The sequence below is a fragment of the Carex rostrata genome, chromosome 25, assembly GCF_964058835.1.
Source record: "Carex rostrata chromosome 25, lpCarRost1.2, whole genome shotgun sequence".
In the NCBI taxonomy this organism is placed as follows: domain Eukaryota; kingdom Viridiplantae; phylum Streptophyta; class Magnoliopsida; order Poales; family Cyperaceae; genus Carex; species Carex rostrata.
This window is the reverse complement of record NC_135942.1, coordinates 4,779,370-4,794,549: the sequence shown is the minus strand read 5'-3', so window position 1 is coordinate 4,794,549 and position 15,180 is coordinate 4,779,370. Positions and strand designations below refer to the sequence as shown.

Here is a 15,180-nt window from a genome sequence, read left to right as displayed (position 1 = left end):
CTATACGGATAGGGTTGTGCACTTGCAACCTTAGACGAGAGTAGATTCAAGGTTTAAACTGGTACAACTTGTTGTACCTGAGACTTTGTAGCATACCTTTGTAAGCGAACAAGTTTTTGGCGCCGTTGCCGGGGACGGCTATAAATTCCTTTCTAGATTTTTGCTTTTCTTAGTTAATCTAGATTTTAATTTGTATCTTTTCTTTTTCTTTACTTCCTTATCACTAAAAATTGGCTTTCATTCCCCCTCCTGCAGGTAAATACAAGTTGACTTACCAACTGAGGAGCAGAGGACCGCTTTTTGACGACACTCCTCCTGACGACACTGTTCCTGCTCAGTTATCAGCTGACGCGACCAGCATCGAAGTTGACGCGACCCGAGTCACATCCGACGCGACCCGCATCACTTCTGAAGCGACTCGCGTCACAGAAACAATGTCAGAACATCCGAGCAGGGAGGACAGGGATGCAGAAGCCAGAAACAGAGAAAGAGAAGATCTGACCGATCAGTCTGACGACGACATGGATGTCTTCATGCCAAGGACCTTGCGTGAGTTCAACGTACCAAGAGCCGGAGATGTCCGAGGCGCGATCAGACTACCAAGGATTCCCGGTCAACAACCGAACTTCAATCCGAGGGTAGTCAACATGGTGCAACAGAACACCTTCCATGGACTCGACCGCGAAGACCCGCACTCCCATCTCCAAACATTCCTCGAGTGCATCACGACCATCAAAACTAACATTGAGAATGCTGATTACACCAAGCTTGCTCTATTTCCTTTCACTCTCAGGGACAAGGCAAAGAAATGGTTAGGATCTTTACCTAGGGACTCAGTTCTGACTTGGAGGGAATTATCCAAACTGTTTCTGACCAGATTTTTCCCTCATAAACGAACTGCCAAGGTAAGACATGACCTGACCAGCTTTAGTCAAATTTTTGATGAACCCCTGAATGAGGCATGGGAAAGGTTTAGAGAACTGCAGTACTCTTGTCCACACCATGGTATACCGGACTGGCTCTTGATCCAAACATTTTATGACAGCTTGAAAGAGAGCACTCGTGCTTACGTCGACGCTGTTGCGGGAGGCGCGCTGATGTCAAGGGAGCCTTTAGAGGCTATGAACTTGATAGACAGCATGGCGCAGAACCAGCAGTGGTCCGGCCGTGACAACTCACGACGAAGAGGAGGCCAAGGTGGTAGCCAAGGAGGTGGCAAGTACGAGGTGGATCACATCACGGCTCTCACCGCCAAGATGGACGCCATGCAGAGAGCGATGGACAAGCTGAGCGTGAAGGCAGTCGAATAGCAGCCGCAAGCATGTGTCATGTGCGGTGATGAGAGACACGCTTATGAGCAATGTCCATTGGTGCAGGCTGATGAGGAGATCGAGCAGGTCAACTCCATCAACAACGAACCTTCCTTCTTCCCAAAACCTCCCTTCAACCGATCCTATTCCAAGGATCCAATGGAACAACAAAATTGGAATAGGAATCAAAACAATCCTGCACCATTCCACAATCCTCCCAGACCACCCTTCAACAACCCTTCATCTAGCAACAACTGGAACAATTCTTCTGGAGGGAGCAACAACAGAAACTTCTACCAAAACGCTTCATTCCCCAATCAGAACAGCCGAGCATCTCAAGCTGGTCCTTCCAAACCTTATGTGCCTCCCTATGCGACCAACTTCACACACGAGCAAGGAAAAATGAACCAAATTATGTGGGAACAAATGCAGTCCATGTCGACTCAAATAGCCACTCAGAACAAATTGCTTGAGCAGTTGAGTCACATAGTCGCCTCGAGCCAACCCCAACCTGGGAAGCTACCTGCACAACCAGAACCAAACCCCAGAGGAGAGGCGAAGGCAATTACTTTGCGAAGTGGAACCCAGTACAAGGAACCAGTCAACCCAACAGAGCAAACTTCATCTGATGCGACCCGCATCCCAGTCGTGCGACCCGCATCCAGCTCTGAAGACCCTCCTGTTCATGAAGGAGCTAGTCGACCCGCAATGCCAAGTGAAGAGACTTTGGATGCGACCCGCATCCCAGACGCGCGACCCGCATCAGACAAGCCTGAGGCTTAGAACAAAGGAAAAGCCGAGAAGCCACCTCCGTACAGACCACCTGTACCCTTCCCTCGAAGATTGGCTGAGACCAAATTGAATGCACAGTTCGCTAACTTCGTTGAGGTTATCAAAGGATTGCACATCACAATTCCATTCACCGAAGCCCTAACCCAGATGCCCACTTACGCCAAGTTTTTGAAGGATATTCTATCCAACAAACGAAGCTTGGGGGGGGCCGAAACGGTGAAACTGACGGAGCAGTGCAGTGCTATTTTGAACAGCGAGCTTCCTCCCAAACTGGATGACCCAGGTAAGTTCTCTATTCCTTGCATTATAGGGAAAGCGACAATCAAGAGAGCTCTTTGTGATTTGGAAGCGAGTGTGAGCCTCATGCCTCGCACGATATTTGAGAAATTGGGAGTGGGGGAGCTTAAACCAACTCGGATGTCACTTCAGCTGGCTGACTCCTCAGTAAGACTTCCACTTGGCATAATTGAAGATGTGCCAGTTCAGGTCGGCAAGTACTACGTGCCTGTTGACTTTGTAGTCATGGAAATGGAAGAGGATAAGGAAGTCCCGATCATTCTTGGACGACCTTTCCTTCGAACCGCAGGTGCAATCATTGACGTGTTCCAAGGAACGCTGACCTTGAACTTTGGAGGAGAGAAGGTGCGATTCCAGATTGACCGAGCAATGAAGTACCCGTCCACCGCCGAGTCCTGCTTCCGCATCGATGCGACCGAAGAATGTCTAACGGACTTGGCAGAAGGATACTTCATTGAACAAATTCAGGAGGGAATGCAAGCACACGCTGATTTCTTGTCTGAGATACAAGTTGAAACTGCTCGATTGGGAGAGATGTTTGAAGCAGATGTGAAAACAGCTGAACTGAAAGAAGCAGGATGCGACCCGCAAGGACCTCAACGCGAGCCGCAGGGAGATGATGCGACCCGCATCAACACGCAGACAGAAGAAAAGGTCCCTGAGCTTAAGCCTCTTCCAGCCAATCTCAGATATGAATTCTTAGGCTCAGATCGATCCTTTCCAGTCATTGTGAACGCAGAGTTGAACCCTGATCAGACCTCCAAACTCTTGGAGAAACTGAAGCTTCACAAAGGGGCAATCGGGTATTCCATCAATGATCTGAAGGGAATCAGTCCATCCATTTGCTCGCACAGAATTTTCCTCGAAGACGATCACAAACCCTCAATTGAACACCAGAGACGGCTCAACCCAAACCTTCGAGAGGTGGTGAAGAAAGAGATTTTCAAGCTTCTCGACGCAGGTATCATTTACCCAATTTCCGACAGCCAATGGGTGAGTCCTGTCCATGTGGTGCCGAAGAAAGGTGGTACAACAGTGGTGAGGAACGAGAAGAACGAGTTAATCCAAACACGTGTGGTGAACGGTTATCGCATGTGTATTGATTACAGAAAACTCAATGCTGCCACCCGCAAGGATCACTTTCCTTTGCCATTTGTTGATCAACTCTTGGAAAGGCTTGCAAATCATTCATATTTTTGTTATCTGGACGGATACTCCGGGTTCTTCCAGATACCCATTCACCCACAGGACCAAGAAAAGACCACTTTCACTTGTCCCTATGGTACGTACGCGTACCGTAGGATGCCTTTCGGTCTGTGCAATGCGCCTGCAACCTTCCAGAGAGCAATGATGGCCATCTTTTCTGATTTCATTGAGCACGAGGTGGAGATTTTCATGGACGACTTCTCCGTGTACGGTTCAAGTTTTGAGTCTTGTTTGACGAACCTTTGCAAGATTCTCCAGAGATGCGAGGAGGTCCATTTGATTTTAAACTGGGAGAAATGCCACTTCATGGTCCAAACTGGAGTTGTTCTGGGACATGTAGTGACCTCCAGGGGAATCGAGGTGGATAAGGCGAAGATAGAGGTGATCGAGAAACTGGAGATTCCAACAAATGTCAAGGGCATACGGAGCTTTCTCGGGCACGCAGGATTCTACCGTCGCTTCATCAAGGACTTTTCCAAAATCGCGAAACCTTTGACCAATCTACTCGTTAAGGATTCTGACTTTGTTTTCACGGACGATTGTGTCAAGTCTTTCAGTAGATTGAAAGAAGCCCTTATCTCAGCGCCCATTTTGCAACCACCTAACTGGTCGCTCCCCTTCGAGATCATGTGTGATGCTAGTGATTACGCTGTCGGAGCAGTTCTAGGGCAGAGGAAAGACAAGAAGCCATGTGCGATTTACTATGCCAGCAAAGTGCTAGACCCAGCTCAGATGAATTACACGACCACCGAGAAAGAACTCCTGGCGATTATCTTCGCTCTCGACAAGTTTCGGTCGTATTTGGTGGGATCCAAAATCATCGTCTACACAGATCATGCCGCACTCAGGTATTTGTTGAGCAAACAGGATGCTAAACCGCGCTTGATCAGGTGGATTCTTCTTCTGCAGGAATTTGATCTTGAAATCAGGGATAAGAAGGGCATCGAAAACACGGTGGCAGACCATCTCTCTAGACTTCGTTTGGATGGAGGAAGCTCTGCTCATCTACCAATCAGCGATTCTTTCCCTGACGAACAACTTTTGTCCATCTCTGCACTGAACACCATCAATGCGACCAGCATCCAGGGTCATGCGACCCGCTTCACTCCTCATGCGACCCGCACAAGCCTTCAATCAGACCCTTGGTATGCAGACATTGCCAACTTCTTAGCTTCTGAGATCACCCCTGCCACCATGACGTACCAGCAACGAAAGAAGCTCAAATCAGATTCAAGGCACTACTTTTGGGATGAGCCTTTTCTTTTTAAGGTAGGAATTGATGGTATACTCAGGCGTTGCGTACCAAATGAAGAGACGCGTTCTATCCTTGAGCACTGCCACTCGTCAGCATACGGAGGTCATGCTTCATTCTCCAAGACAGCTGCCAAGGTCCTGCAATCTGGTTTCTATTGGCCTACTCTTTTCAGAGACGCGCGGACCTTAGTTGCAGCTTGTGACAAGTGCCAAAGGACAGGGAACATTTCCAAACGCAACGAGATGCCTCTCAATTCCATCCTAGAGGTAGAGCTCTTCGACGTATGGGGGATTGATTTCATGGGACCGTTTCCACCATCTCACGGTTATGAGTACATTTTGGTTGCGGTGGATTACGTGTCCAAGTGGGTCGAAGCAATTCCATGTCGACATGCTGACTCAAATGCAGTGAAACGCATGTTCACCGACATCATTTTTCCACGCTTTGGAGTCCCACGCGCTGTGATCAGTGATGGTGGCAAGCATTTCGTCAACCGCCAATTCGACAAACTCCTGAGTCGACACGGGGTGACACACAAGGTCACCACTTCCTATCACCCCCAGTCCAACGGTCAAGCTGAAATCTCCAACAGGGAAATCAAGTCTATCCTGGAGAAGACCGTAGCGAGGACACGGAAGGATTGGTCTCTGAAACTGAGTGATGCACTGTGGGCGTACAGAACTGCCTTCAAAACACCGATTGGGATGAGCCCTTTCAAGTTGGTGTACGGCAAGCCATGTCATCTTCCTGTGGAAATTGAACACAAAGCGTTCTGGGCTACAAGGGCCATCAACATGGACATGCTGGAAGCTGGAGAGAAGCGCATTCTTGACTTACACGAGTTGGACGAGATACGCTTACACTCCTACGAGAATGCAAGGATCTACAAGGAAAAGACGAAGCTTCTCCATGACAAGCATATCATGCCTCGCGAATTCCAAGAAGGTGATCTTGTCCTTCTTTTTAATTCTCGTCTGCGACTCTTTTCAGGGAAATTGAAGTCTAGATGGTCCGGTCCGTTTGAGGTTAAAAAGGTGTACCAATTTGGTGCAGTTGAGATTGAAAATGACGCGTGTGGAACCTTCAAGGTCAATGGACAACGTCTCAAGCACTACATTGCGAGTCACCCTCGTCCGGGACGATTTGTTCATGATCTCTCCGATCCTATCTCAACCGAAACCTAGCGGACGACGGTCAGGCTCGAGACCTAAAACAAGCGCTCTTGGGAGGCAGCCCAAACATTCTTTTTACTTTTTGCATAACCTTCATTCCTTTTGTATGTTTGTTTCTAGTTATCCTGCATTTAGATAATTTAAGTTTTAGTGTTTCCTGCGACTCGACTCACTCTGATGCGACCCGCATGAGTCATGATGCGACCCGCATCGCAACACCGACAGCGTTAATGAGACCAGTAGCCCAAGCGACCCGACTCCTCCCTCTTAACCCTCCCCCTCTTCTTTCTTCCTTCACCGTACCTACAGAGAGCAAGAGAGCGAAAGAGAGAGAGACCGAGCGAAAGGGAGAGAGACACCGTGAGAGAGAGAAAGAAACCGAGAGAGAGATCGAGAGAGACAGAGTGATAGAGAGAGATTGACCGAAAGGGAGAGACAGAGAGAGCGCGAGGGAAGCACAGCCGAGAGAGAAGGAGACGAAGGGGCGGTTGCCCTTCCGCCATTGCTGCGCCCCGAGTTTCTCCAGTGTGACCCGCTTCCAGGTAGACGCGACCCGCTTCAACCCCAACGCGACCCGCTTCAACCCTAACGCGACCCGCATCATGGATGATCCAGAACAAGCAATGTGCAGAGAGCTCCGATCCAAGCGCAACCACGAGCGCCATCAAGCAGAGCTCCGCCGTCAGAGAGACCTTCGTCTCCAACAGGGGATACCAGACCCCACTCCTTCTCCTTCTGAGTCTTCGGAGTCGGTTGACTGGTCTCAGCAAGGCTCGGGTTCGTCTGGTAATACGGGTAACCCTTCTCCCTCTTCTTCTCCTCATTCTTCCTATCACCCTTCTCCCTCTTCTCATTATGCAGCAGGGACACCTGTTGACTATGTCTCCGAGGATTCTGATGCCATCTCTGCTCAGACCACTCCTCGTGCTGAGCACTACCCTGACCCTCCCTTCTCTTTCACGGGTCGGGGTATGTTTGAGCGATTCGAGCTCTTGCAGCAGCGCAAGTTCGCGAACATGCACCGTCCCGATTTTGACGCACTCCGCGCTTTCGGAGTTTCTGACAATTTCCGCCGCCTTACTGAGCGAGTAAGGTTCCTGCCGGCATTCTGGGAGATTGAGCGACCATGCTTCGACGAGCTTACACTTGAGTTCCTCTCCTCGCTCAAGCTCAGGTATGATAACTCTGACCAGCCCTACATCAAATTTCAGATGCGTAGTGAGGTTCGGCGCGTGCGTGTCTCCAGGCTCCGCGAGTGGTTCGGGTTTGCCCCAAACCCCACCACTGACTCTCTCGACTTTCGCGTGGGCTTTGACAAGGATCATTTCTGGCGCCTGATTACTGGTATGCAGACAGCCACAAGCAACCAGTACAGAGGTCTCGCCATCCCACACCCTGTTCTTCGCTGCATTCAGCGTGCCCTAGCCAACACCATCTTCGCACGAGGCGAGACGGTGGCTAGGGCCAATGAGGAGGATCTCCAGTTGCTGGACCACATGCTACGACGCGATGTGGAGTTAGAGCGGCCCGATCTGATGCTCTTCATGGTTCGACACTGGGTCGATATCCAGCAGAACAAGAAGGTAGGAGGTTCCATCCACATTGGAGCCTACGTCACTCTCATCGCTGACAGGTTAGGTGTCTCGACCGCGGGTTTTACCCAGTCTAGAGGTCGGATTGACATAGATGTCGTAGCCTACCAGTCAGCGACCTTTATCAAGATCGTGCGCGGGCCAGCCGGTCACAGTGACCATAACTTTTGGCGCCTGCAGCATGGTGCTCAGTTTCAGCTGCCTCTTCGAGCACCGATCTCTTTTGAGGATGAGAGTACCTGGCTTTTCACTGGACCTCAGCCTGAGAGAGTCCCATCTCCACCTCCTCATACCTCATTCCATACATCATCTCCACTCGAGCGAGCTTCTTCTCCTATTGCTCCATTTCATTCTTCTTCTCCTAATATCTCATTTCATCCTTCTTCATCCCCTATAGCTCCATTTCCTTCTTCTTATCCCTCCGAGGATGTTGTCATGACTGATGTCCCCAGCTCGTCTCACCAACCCCCCACCTCTACTCCTACAGCTGTTCCATCTCACCCATCTGACCCTACCATCGGAGACCTGTATCGCATTATCATGGACATGCAGGCTACTCAGATCTCTATCCGTACCACTCAGCAGGAGATCCAGTCCACTCTGATTGACCAGGGTGACACTCTTAGCAGCATCCAGATGGATTTATCAACTCATGATACACGACTCGAGAGGCTTGAGATTCACATGGAGGACTGGCGTTTTTATGAGGACCATGGATATTGGCCAGATCATCCTCCTCCTCACCACTGATCAGGTTCGCTTTCTTTACTCCCCTCTTTACTTTATCTTTCAGTCTTGAAGCATTGAGGACAATGCTCAGACTAAGCTTGGGGGGGGGGGGGGTACACTACACCTTTATCTTTTTCGTTTTTAGACCATGTTTACCCTTTTAGATTATGTTTACTTTTCTTGCATGACTTGTTTGATTCGGGAATTTTGTGAATTATTGTGGTAATAACTAGTCTGATCTTGAATTGCTTATGTCTAACCCCATGGTTGACCACTTAACCGACTTGAATGAGATAGTTTTGTGAAATTGAAAAGATGAGATCTTAAATTTTATCGAGAAACGTTTGAAATCTGAATTATGCCTTTTAAAACAAGAAAACGGGATTTAAAAAAAAATAAAAATAAATAAAGATTGGGATACTCATTGGTATGAATGAATACCAGTGTTTGTGTGTATTCATGGTATATGCAATATAAAAAGAAAAAAGAAAAAAAAAAGATGGAGAATATAAGAGTACTGGCAATAAGTCCTTCGGGGCGCCTTTGAGCTCGTCTCCCAATTTAAACATAAAAAAGAGTACTGGCACAATCCATTCGGATGCCTTTGAGCTCGATAGAAATAATATACTTTTGCATATATCAACACACTTCGTCCGCAACTTTCTGACTCTAGCTTGCTCCAAGCTTGGGGGAACTTGATCCGTACACCACAAACTAGGGTATAACTTCAGTTTAAGAATGAATATTGATAAATCTGAGTTCTAAGTCTTTCTAATTAACAAAACATCTTGGAAAAAGAAGTTAAGTGGACGATTTGTGGAGTGAATCAAAGTAGTTCGAGGAAAGCCTAACTTGTTATCAAAATGACTCACGAAATTCCTGATAATAACAACTTATGTCGATTCTTGCATTTAGAACCAATCTGGTACCAAAGAATGCTCCTTGCTTGAGGACAAGCAAAAGGTCAGCTTGGGGGAATTTGATATTGCTATATCCGACCTATTGTTTTGACCAATTTCGGTACCAAAACATGAATCTTGAGCCATTAAATAACATCTATTATAATGATTATGCGTAGAATTGGTACTGCTGTGCTTTCATTCTTATCTTGCAGGAAAATTGGTGAAATCAAGCAAATTACTGAAGTTAAGAGACCTTGATGCGACCCTCATCAGGATTGACGCGAGGCGCATCAACCACTCAGAGCCGCACCAGCAAGTCGCAGCACCACTGCATGCGAGGCGCATTCATCACACTCTGATGCGGGTCGCATCGCGAGCTTCCAGAGCAGACAGCAAAGGCCCAATAAGGGCCCAGAATTGAAGCAAATGTTTTGAAAAGTCTATAAATAGCCCGCCTCGGTCACCAGAGAGGGAGTTCCGAAATTTGAAGATTCAAAGCCTCAAGAATTGGAGTGTTGATCAAGAAAGAGAGAAAGGAGGGAAGATCCTTGCAAGATTGCTTCAATTGGTTCTATCATGATCCTATCTCTTCTCTCTTCTTTTATGATGTTGTTTGAGTAGATCCTTCTTTGTTTCTAGGGTTGATGTAGTCTAAAGCTTTGATTGTGTGTATTTCACTTGAATTTGAGTTGTTCTTGTGATCAATTGATTGTGTATCTTCCTTTTAAAGCTTGATTGAGATTGTGTGATTGCATTTTGTTGACTATTGTTGAATGAATCTTTCATCTCTTCTAATATCTTGATCTAGATCTTTCTTGCAATTTAATCAAGCACTTGAGGTAGATTAGAAATCTGAAAAGATAGATCAATTGAACCGAAAGATGAGATTTCCATTTATTGAGAGATAGTGGATACCTTTAGCAAACCGATCAATTGACTTAGATTGAATACAAATAAACGAGAGTTGAAAGTTGTAGATCTAAGAAGGTGAAATTGCAATTCCCTACTAGGTTACTGGTGCTAATAAACGAGAGTTGAGGCTCAGGAATCGTGGGTAGGGTCAGTAGAACCTTGCACAATCGAATAACTCAGAAACAGGTGAAATGCTGCATTCACTCGATGGCCATGCGAGTCGCATGGGAGACCATGCGGGTCGCATCACTAGGGTTGCATCAGAGATGATGCGAGTCGAGTGAAGGTCCAGAGAGGCAAAGCTGAGGATGAAATCTGAAACCCTGGAAACATCCTTTTAAACTTGACTGAAACAAACATTTACTTTCTTTTGCAATCTTTTGTTATTGAATTGAGAAATTGAAACGAATTCAAACCAAACCTTTCACACTTCTAGTACTTAACTCGGATTTGTAGAAATTTAGAATCGAATTAAACCGTCCCTGAGGATCGATACCTTATTATGCTATACGGATAGGGTTGTGCACTTGCAACCTTAGACGAGAGTAGATTCAAGGTTTAAACTGGTACAACTTGTTGTACCTGAGACTTTGTAGCATACCTTTGTAAGCGAACAAAAATATTCTGACTCCTTCGTTGCGGCTCGCAATAAAGGGAAAAATTGTAACTTAAGCTTCAGAAATCTCTGTTTGCTTCATTCCGGCCCGCAATAAAGTTATTGCGGACCGCAAAGAAGGCTGAAATCTTCTGAAACACCTAAATTAACCTATCTAAATGCAAATTAATTTTAAAGTACAAAATTTAAACATGCAAAAAGGTAAATTGCTTGGGTTGCCTCCCAAGAAGCGCTCGTTTAACGTCTCGAGCTTGACCATTCTCCTCTTCTAGTTCGTTTGTGTATCGGTAAGGGAGATGTTAATCTTCCCTTCAACCGGTTCTCCATAATTGTACACCTGTTATTGCGGGCCGCAATAATGTCTGATTTCTGCAGATTCTTTGTCTGAAGTGGTTGCGGGCCGCAATAACTTTCATTGCGGTCCGCAATAACTTTCATTGCGGGCCGCAATAACTGTGCGAATTTCTTCCTGCTCTGTCTGGATTGGCTGCGGACCGCAATAACTTTCACTTCGGGCCGCAATAACATCTACAGAACTCGTTTGGTTGGCTTTTTCGCACTCCTAATCCATCCAATGCTCAAAGGAACCCTTCTCCAAGTTGTTCATGGGCTCCTCATCTATCAACCTGTCAAGAATCTCAACACTAAAGACACTTTGATCGTTAGATGGATATCTCATGGATCTTTTGATGTCAAATGTTAATTTTTCTTCACCAATGTTCATTGTTATAATTCCATCATGAACATAAATCACGGCTTTTGCCGTATTGAGAAATGGTCAACCTAACAAGAGTGGAGTATGAGTGTCCTCATCCATGTCAACCACAACAAAGTCTATTGGTACAAAGAACTTACCAATTTGAATCGGCAAGTCCTCTACAACTCCTAAAGGTAACTTAACCGATTGGTCTGCCAATTGAAGCGATATTCTTGTTGGCTTAAGTTCTCCAACACCCAACCTATCATATACCGACTTTGGCATAAGACTTACACTTGCTCCTAGATCACATAGTGCACGTTTAAATTGGACATTTCCTATCGAACAGGGTATGGAAAATTTACCCGGATCATCCAACTTTTTGGGCAATTCATTCATTACCATGGCACTACCGTTCGTGTCTAAGGATACCATTTGGACTTCCTCAAGCCTACGCCTATTTGCAAGAATGTCTTTGAAAAATTTGGTGTAAACCGGCATTTGGGTCATTACCTCAGTTAATGGTAGGTTTACATGCAATTGTTTCATCAGTTCAAGGAATTTAGCAAATTGTTTGTCAGTTTTGTCATTTTTAATTCTACCAGGGAAAGGTGCGTATTTATGAGGAGGGATGTAGAGAGGTACCTGCTGTGCACTTACCTTTGGTGTCCCATCTTGAGATGGCTTTGCTTGGTCTGCATGGCCGCTTGGTGCCATTGGTGTATTTTCCTTCGAGGCGGAATCCTCATGTGTGGAGATGTGCTCATCATTTCCTCGTGCCTCTTCCCCTTGTGGTTGTATGAAGTCATCCTTTGGCATAGGTGGATCCTCATACTGCGTACCGCTACGAAGCATGTGCCTAACCGCCTTGACATCCTTGGGATTGTTCTCGGGTTTTGGCGGAAGTGTGCCCGGTTGGCGAGAGAATTGTGTAGCTTGTTGTGCAACTTGGTTTTCAAGCAATTTGTTTTGGGTTGCCAATATGTCTACCTTTTTGGTCAATTCATCGAATTTTTGATTTTGACTTGTCATGAAAGTCTTCATCATCAATTCAAGATTGGATTTTGGTGGTGCATTAGAACCATACCCTTGGTTACCATAACCTTGATTTGGTCGATTAAAGTTTGAGTTACCTTGGTTATTTTGGTTACCTTGGGTCGATTGGTCATTTTGTCTCCACGAAAAGTTTGGGTGATTTCTCCAACCGGGATTGTAAGTATTGGAGTAAGGATTGTTATTTGGTTTGAAATTGCCTTGGTTTATGGCATTAACTTTCTCATGACTAACCTCATTACTTACAACACAATTAATTGCTAAATGGTCTGTAGCACCACAAATTGAGCAAGGAAGAGAAGAAGGATAGTTTACCGAATTTACGCTCATTTGATCAATTTTGCGATTTAAAGCGGCAATTTCTGCGGCCATGTTTGAATTCGAATTCACCTCCTTCATTCCCCGTTGCAGGATGATCGGGGTCTCTCTAGGGTTGTGCCATTGGCTTTGGTTGAGAGCCATGTCATCAACCAACTTGTATCCATCAATAGCCCTTTTGTTCATGAGGCTACCTCCAGCGGCTGCGTCTAGCATACCCTTGTCTTGCGGCAGAAGACTGTTGTAGAAGATTTGCAATAAGTTCCACCCCTCGATACCATGGTGAGGGCAGCACCTCTGCAGTTCTTGAAACCTCTCCCAAGCCTCGCTCATAGTTTCTTCTCCTTTCTGCTGGAAATTGTGGATTTGGTGGCGCAAGGAGTTTGTTTTGGATGGTGGGAAAAATTTGTTGAGAAAAGCATTTGCCACCTTAGGCCAAGTGTTCATGTTCTCGGGTCGTTGGCTTCTTATCCAACTTTTAGCCTTATCTGCAAGAGAAAAGGTGAAGGCCATAACTTTGAGATTTTCTGGAGAAACAGTTTGTACCTTAATTGTGCTGCAGATTTCTTCGAAATTGGCTAAATGTTGAGTTGCGTCCTCGTGAGTTAGACCATGGAACAGATTGCGCTGCACCATGCTAACCCATGTTGGCGGAATTTGGTATTCTTCAGCATTAATGGTAGGTGCCGTGTAACCAAGGTGGATTTCCTCAGCCCTAGGTGTTGTAAAGTCTCTCAAGGGCCGGTTGGCATCAGCGGCTTCATTGTTTTGTCTATCAACGGCGGCTGCACGCAAGAGTTGAAGTTCACGGGCCATCTGATCCCGTTCTCTTTGGAGGTTCTCCAGACGAACATTTTCATTCCCGGCCGACATGTCTAATTGGCGTGGATCTAAGTGCAAGAAAGGTCCCCTTGTTGGGTGTTTGTTCCGTCTCTGGTAGAAGAGATGGGTTGATCCTCGCCTAGAAAACCACTCAACCAAATCTGTGACGTTCGGAGTTGAAGGTTGCTCTGCCAGATTTCAACCTGAAATGAGAGAGGAAGAAAACAAAAGAAAATATAACCCTAATCAACCCTAGAAATGTCCTTAGCCGATCATGGCTAAAGCACAAAAGAGAATAAACGAGTAAGAGAGTTTCAAAAGAAAGAAAACAATATAATCGCTCGATGAATTCGCTATCTTCTTCTCTCTTCTTTTGCTCTCCTTTTTCTCACTTTTCTCCTCTGTTTTTCTCTCTTTCTAATGTCTAAAATTCGTCCTTAAAAACAGTTCTCCCCTCTTCCAGAAATAAAAACAACTAATAATAGCAAAAATATCGTTCTGTAACTGTTATTGCGGGCCGCAATAAATTCCTTGCGGGCCGCAAATGAGTGGGCAGTTCATTCCATCGCGCAGAGAGACTTGGTTGCGGGCCGCAATGGAAGTGCAGAAAACTCAGGCTGGAAGCTGTTCTGTCTAAGTTGGTTGCGGCCCGCAATAAATTAATTGCGGTCCGCAATAAATGGGAAAATTCGTCCAAACTTCGTGCTGTCTTGCTCCAGATCACCCGTCTTGCTCCGTTAAGCTCCAAGCACTTGATTACCTACAAAATAAACACAACTAGAGCAGTAACTTGAACTTTTAAACATTTCTAACCTAATTAAATTCTAATTTCAATAAAACTCGGCTTAATTTACACAACAAACCCTAGGTTTCAACATATATCATTTCGGCTTATCAACATATAATTATGTAAACATACATAGTGTACTTGAAATTATAGTAGTTGAAATTATGGCAGTTGTGGCAATTAAAAACGCGTCAGAACTAAGCTAAAAAGGGAAGGCTTTTATACACGGGGATTTTTGGGGGACTGTAGCACGGGGGACATTACCTTTTCTCAATTAACAAATACAACTCGTTGATAGTATAGTCACAAGATTCACGAATTAAATCCGAATAATTTTTTTTTTGGTGATACCGAACTGAATACCGAATTATTTAGTTGACCGAACTTTAATCGAATTAAACCCAAATAATTCGCGAATTTTACGAATATTTTCCGAATTATTTTTCTAGAATATATTTTTTTTTGCTCTCTTGCAGGATTGAGATCTCTGATCCAGATAATTTCAAATCATTTTCAAATTATACCCGAATTATTTTCAAATCGCAAACTTTTGACATCGCCGAACTCATTGAGAGTATAGTCACAATATTTGCGAATTAAACCCAAATAATTCATTTTTTTGGTGATGCCGAACCGAACGCCGAATTATTCGGTTAACCGAACTTTGACCGAATTAAATCCGAATAATTACCAAATATTACAAATATTTTCCGAATTTCC

At 45.5% G+C, this 15,180-nt stretch overlaps 2 protein-coding genes across 2 annotated transcripts; one reads left to right on the top strand and one right to left on the bottom strand.

Moving 5' to 3' along the window:
* Window positions 1-521: 521 nt before the first annotated feature.
* Window positions 522-6,044, top strand: LOC144543952 (uncharacterized). Its single transcript, XM_078292398.1, has 5 exons — window positions 522-811; window positions 1,493-2,025; window positions 2,209-3,471; window positions 3,946-4,663; window positions 4,745-6,044. Exons 1-5 carry the CDS (start codon window positions 522-524, stop codon window positions 6,042-6,044), a joined length of 4,104 nt encoding a protein of 1,367 aa, XP_078148524.1.
* Window positions 6,045-11,561: 5,517 nt separating this feature from the next.
* Window positions 11,562-13,724, bottom strand: LOC144543951 (uncharacterized). The gene is made up of 2 exons (XM_078292397.1): window positions 12,614-13,724; window positions 11,562-12,427 (listed from the first exon to the last, which is right to left on the bottom strand). The coding sequence occupies exons 1-2, from the start codon at window positions 13,722-13,724 to the stop codon at window positions 11,562-11,564; spliced, it is 1,977 nt and encodes a 658-aa protein (XP_078148523.1).
* Window positions 13,725-15,180: the final 1,456 nt, after the last annotated feature.